This window comes from Microtus ochrogaster, chromosome 19 (assembly GCF_000317375.1).
Source record: "Microtus ochrogaster isolate Prairie Vole_2 chromosome 19, MicOch1.0, whole genome shotgun sequence".
In the NCBI taxonomy this organism is placed as follows: domain Eukaryota; kingdom Metazoa; phylum Chordata; class Mammalia; order Rodentia; family Cricetidae; genus Microtus; species Microtus ochrogaster.
In genome coordinates this window covers 41,456,160-41,461,578 of record NC_022021.1, presented here as the reverse complement: position 1 = coordinate 41,461,578, position 5,419 = coordinate 41,456,160, and the positions used below count along the sequence as shown (strand labels likewise).

Sequence of the window (5,419 nt, the reverse complement as noted above, 5' to 3'; positions counted from 1 at the left end):
AAAAAAAGAAAAAGAAAAGAAAAAGAAAAATGAGCTTTTAGAAATTTGACATAGATATGTTTTTAAAGTACAGCCATAGATAGGCTGGGGAAAAAGCCCAGCCAAGCAGCCCAAGTTCAGTGCCCAGAACACACATGAAAAGCCATGGGGGATAGTGAGCTTATAATCCCAGGCTCACCAGTCAACCAATACACATTCAACTGCGTGCCATGGGCTCAGTAAGGGGTCCTGTCTCAAAAGGTAAGATGAGGAGCAGCTGGACTGCACCTGACATCAACTTCTGGCCTCTACACACAAATAGGCAATCTCTCTCTCTCTCTCTCTCTCTCTCTCTCTCTCTCTCTCTCTCTCTCTCTCTCTCTCTCTCTCTGTCACACACACACACACACACTGCAATAAAGGTGATTATAGTACATTATATATTTTTTGTATTCTTTTTTTATTTTTAATTAAAAATTTCCACCTCCTTCCCCCATTATATATTTCTTACAAAATACCCATCAAATTAAAAATACGCTAGATACAAATAGCTTGCGGTTTCTCTGCTATTAATTTCTCCCTTTGTTGTGCTGATCCTGGATCAGCTTGGCATCTTTCACTCTCAAGCACACATTTCACCGCAGTCCGTGGAAGTCCGGGCATGCCCAGGCTCCAGTCATTCCCGATGTGCTTGAGATGAACCACAAGCTGCCACGCACCACTCACCTCGCTCTCCCTGTCCCAGCCCTGCCAGCAGTGCATAGAATATGTGATAATTCCTCTCCCCGGGATTCTGCCTCACTACTCGGTTCTGTGGAGAGAAACCACATTTATAATAATAATAATATTAATAATAATTTCCACCACTTAATACAGAACAAAAAATGCCATAATAGGAAAATTGTGAATTGAATCACAGTTACTTACTTTTTCTAATAAATCTTCGTGTGAAAAGGAAGGCAAGTCAAGGAAGAAAACAGACACGGCAGGAGGTTAGTCTTGACTTGGGTTATGGCTCCGACATTGCTGCCATTGGTGCCAAAAGACATCAAAGCAGAGCCCACTTCACCCAAACTCAGCTCCAATGGCGTGGTGCCCTAGCAGGTGCCAAATGAAGGGACTGGATTCGAGCACACAATGAGGGCTTGATGACTGTGGCAGGTAGGCATGGCTTGAGTGTCTATACACGCGGGCCCTGCACAGAGTCCTTGGTCTATGGCATGAGGGTGGGAGACCCCGTACATGAGGTGGGGCCCGGTGGAAGGTGGCTAGGTCAAGGTTATTAAAGCTACATTAATGCTGATCTCATAGGTATGTCAGTTTCTTGAGAATTGCCAAGAATGAAGTCCAGCCATCCTGGTTCTCTCTTCCTCTTACTTCCTGTCATGTGATCTCTCGCACTTGCTCCCTCGACGACACCATCCAACATGCTACTACGGAGCTAGAAGGCTTGTACCAAGATCTGAATAAATGACTGACCTTGGACTTTGACCCCCAAACTGTGAGCTAAGATAAAGTGGTCAGAAAGAAAAAAACCTCTTTTCTCTTATCAAGTACCCATTTAGGCATTTCATTACAGCAACAGAAAACAGACTAAGAAATAATGAATCTAGACTGTAGGCATAATATGAGTTTTTACAAAGGAAAAACAAAGGCATTAATATCAGAGTAAAAATGAGCTTGAACTAGAGTTAACATGTACTTCACACTCTTTCGGGGCCCTCACAACAAGTGAGCAGCAAAGTGTCCACTGATAGAACTGATAGAGCCAATTGCAAAGACGAACATGAACATGAAACGGAACAGGATACAATCTACAATTCTTCCGCCCTGGATATTTCCCTTCTGGCAGATGCTCAGTTGAATGAACTTCCCAAAGCGGCTGGAGTTGTTGTTGTACACTGTCTTCGCGTTGCCAAATGCTTCCATGATGGGGCTGTGAACAGAGAGAGCGGAACACTCGTCAGGGCAAATGCTTCACCACACAAATGCAGGAAATCTGTGCGTGCAGGGCCCAGCCTGACTCTGGTTACAGAGGAGCCAGCTTTTCTGAACACTCACGGAAGCGGAACACCCCTTTAGTCAGGATAAGAAAGAGAATGCCACACAGCTAAGGATGCCACATGGGACCACATGGTTCGGCTCTGCACGGATGAACTAGGTTGATACACGCAGCCCAAGAGCTGCACAGAAGAGCCCACACTCGCATCTAGGAGCTGGAAAGCCCTCAATTTTGGACATTTCACACGTTTGCTGCGTGGCCCGGAGGTAATTTATTTAACACCCTGGATGAGCTCCAATTGTGAAATGGAGTCATGATAGATCAAGTGTGTCCAAGAAAGTTCACCAAAGGACCAGATAGTGCTACTCACTGCTGCTGCCATAACGTAAAAGCAGCGAGGAACAACACAAGAGAGCATGGCAGGGTCCCAAGAAAATTATTTACTATGAAGGCTGCAGGAGGCAGATGTAGAAGCCTGAGACTGGACAGTGATGACTGTTGCTACTGAGCTGGCTGTGAGAAAGTGGCTAAAAATTAAAGTATGTGTATTTAACTGCAATTAAAAAAGACTGTGTGTGTAGCATGTACAAACGGTACCTTTGATCTTGAACATACTAAGAAAGCATTCTACTACTAAGCTGTATCCACGATTAAAGACTAAAAAGCTGCAGGAAACTGTCCTAGGCTGTAGGTTGCTGACCCTGGTCAGCTCTCTGCATCTGGGGTCTATACTGTCTCTACCAGTTCTACCACCTTACAGAGCACAAATAAGATACTGAGTCAGTTGTCTGTAGATGACACCGGGCCACATGGCCCTCTGTCCGGGTTCCAAGGAGCATGGCTGGGTACTGCTGGGTACTGCTGATCTGTCCTGGGAAGGTTACGAAAATGTACTCTGCTCACATGGACAGCACCTTCCTCAGTCTGAACGCCAAGCCCACTGCACGTGGCAACTGGGTTGGTATGTGTTGGAGCCCTTGGCAATCAGGCAACTGGAGTTAGGCTGCGTCTCAAAACCTTGTGGTATCAGCCTGAATGGCTCAACGGGGAAGGAGGGTCATGGAGCTGCTTCTGCCAAAGCAGGTGTTGCTGAAAGTTCCAGAAAGTGCTGGGTACATGTTAAGACTGATTCTCTTTTTGGGAGGAGGGGTTGGGAAGTGAGTCGAAGGCTCACTATATGTCACTTTGGCTAGCCTCCAACTCTCTATGTAAGCCCAACTGGCCTTGAAATCACAGAGATCTGCTTGCCTCTGCCTCCCCAGTGCTGGGAAAAAAGGTTCGAGGTATAAATCCCTTGAGGAATCCTAACAGGCAAGTCACTAAGAGAAAGAGACCGACGAACTTTAGCTATTCCATTCCAGAGGAAAAGCAAACCCTATCGCTTGGGAGGAAGAACACCAGCGAGATACCTGCTTTGGAGGATGGCTTGCTCAACGCAGGATGTCTTCTCCTGTAGGGACAAGTCCAAGGAATGCTGGCTGATGACGGAGAGAAACTTGAGGATCAACTTGGTGCTTTCCGTTTTCCCAGCCCCACTTTCACCGCTGAAAGACAAAACACACACAATTTGGTTTCTACGGGAAGACAAGTGTTATGGAATAATCTTTCTGTTCACCGTGAAGACGTGCTGCCCTCATGGTTAATAAAAAGCTGATTGGTCATTGGCTAGGTAGGGTTTTCAGGGCATAGAGGATGCTGGGAAGAGGGAGGAGTCGGAGGAAATGCCATGAGATGCTGAGCGAGCAGGATGGGAAGGACGTAAAACAAGCCTTGGGGCAGCACATAGATTAATAGAAATGGGTTAATTTAAGTTATAAGAGCTAGCTAAAAACAAGTCTAAACTATCAGCTGAACATTTATAATTACTAAGTCTCTGGGTGGTTATTTGGGAGTGGCAGTCAGGACACAGAAAAACTCCGTTTTCAGACAAGTATTCTCAAAACAACTAACTCTGTCAAAGGCGCTGCATTCCATAAGTTACTATTAACAGCAGGAAGAACGGAGAAGAAGCTCAGTGGCTAAGGGGGCTTGCACTGAGCCCGATGACCCTCACTTCACTCTCTTGAACACGAAAAGAGAAAACAGACTCACACAAGTTGTCCTGTGACCGCCACACGCCTGTCTGCTACAGCATATGCATGCCCTCCTCTCTCGAGTCATAAATGCCATTTTAAAATTGCCTGTTATTAAACAACTTGAGTTGAAAGGAAGCAGAAATTCTTTCTCCTGCAGGCAGGTCCACTTCTGGCCTCCCCTATGCTGATTCTTTTTTTTTTTAAATATTTATTTATTTATTATGTATACAATATTCTGTCTGTGTGTATGCCTGAAGGCCAGAAGAGGACACCAGACCCCATTACAGATGGTTGTGAGCCACCATGTGGTTGCTGGGAATTGAACTCAGGACCTTTGGAAGAGCAGGCAATGTTCTTAACCTCTGAGCAATCTCTCCAGCCCCCCTATGCTGATTCTTATGCCAGACTCAGGAGAGAGATGCTCCTTATGCTAGACCCGGAAGAGAGATGCTTCTTAAACTAGACTCGGGAGAGAAATGCTTCTTATGCTAGAATCGGGAGAAAGATGCTTCTTTCAGAAGAAAGATGGCACCTTTTAAATGAGGGAAGCTCTGCATGTGCAAGATCTTTATTTTGTCGTGTTCCCACACACACCCCCCCAGTCCTCCAACCACACCTGCTCAGGTGAATTTCTGGTGGGTGGCTGTTCAATGAATGGGCTTAGGAGCAAACAGGGAGTAGTGAGGCTCCAGGATGCTGGCAGCAATGTGCTCTGAAAGCAAGGGGGAGGTGAGCCAGCCACCTGCAGGAGGGGTACCATCATGCACACACTCTCCATGCACAGCACAGGAATGCTGGTCCATTAGCAGGACACACTGGTGCTGGCAGTGTTCTAGATCCATGCATGTGTGGACCACCTCTGGTCCTTACACCCCATCTTCCTGCCCTGCCATCTGTTCGCATGTTTTCATTGCAATTTCAGGGTAGGGCTGAGACGCTCAGGCGCTGGTGAGCTGATCACAGAACAGAAAATGGAAGTACTCTGGCCCCTTTGTATCTGCTGACTAAGCATGCCTTTCCTATGACTCAAATTCCAAAACTGAACAATCTTCTCAAAATGTAAATCAGGTCAAACCTAATTCCTATCATTTCCTAGTTGGCAGCCAACTAAAGAAGAGACTCTGCTGTCTCAAGGATTAAGTCCAAAGGTCTTAGCGAGTTAAACAACCCTTCCATCATGCCTGTAGCAGGAAATACCACTCTGCTGGAGGAGACTGAAGTTCAAATCTCTGCAGTCATTCACTCACCAGCTTCAAGACCTATTTTCTCCACAGAAAAGGTTCTCAGAGCTTCTCTGGGACTTATTTTTTTTTTTTTTGCTTTCTTTTTTTTTTAATTTATTTATTTATTGAGGAATTCTGCC

The 5,419-nt window shown here is 45.7% G+C and overlaps 1 protein-coding gene across 1 annotated transcript in view; it reads right to left on the bottom strand.

The window, feature by feature from the left end:
- LOC113457158 (unconventional myosin-X-like) overlaps positions 1 to 5,419 on the bottom strand; it is a 136,687-nt gene that overhangs the window by 17,853 nt on the left and 113,415 nt on the right. The window contains exons 5-8 of the mRNA XM_026783711.1: positions 3,391 to 3,525; positions 1,791 to 1,915; positions 907 to 920; positions 706 to 790 (exon numbers count right to left, since the gene is read on the bottom strand). Coding sequence (XP_026639512.1) covers positions 706 to 790; positions 907 to 920; positions 1,791 to 1,915; positions 3,391 to 3,525 — 359 coding nt within the window. The remainder of the gene's footprint in view (positions 1 to 705; positions 791 to 906; positions 921 to 1,790; positions 1,916 to 3,390; positions 3,526 to 5,419) is intronic.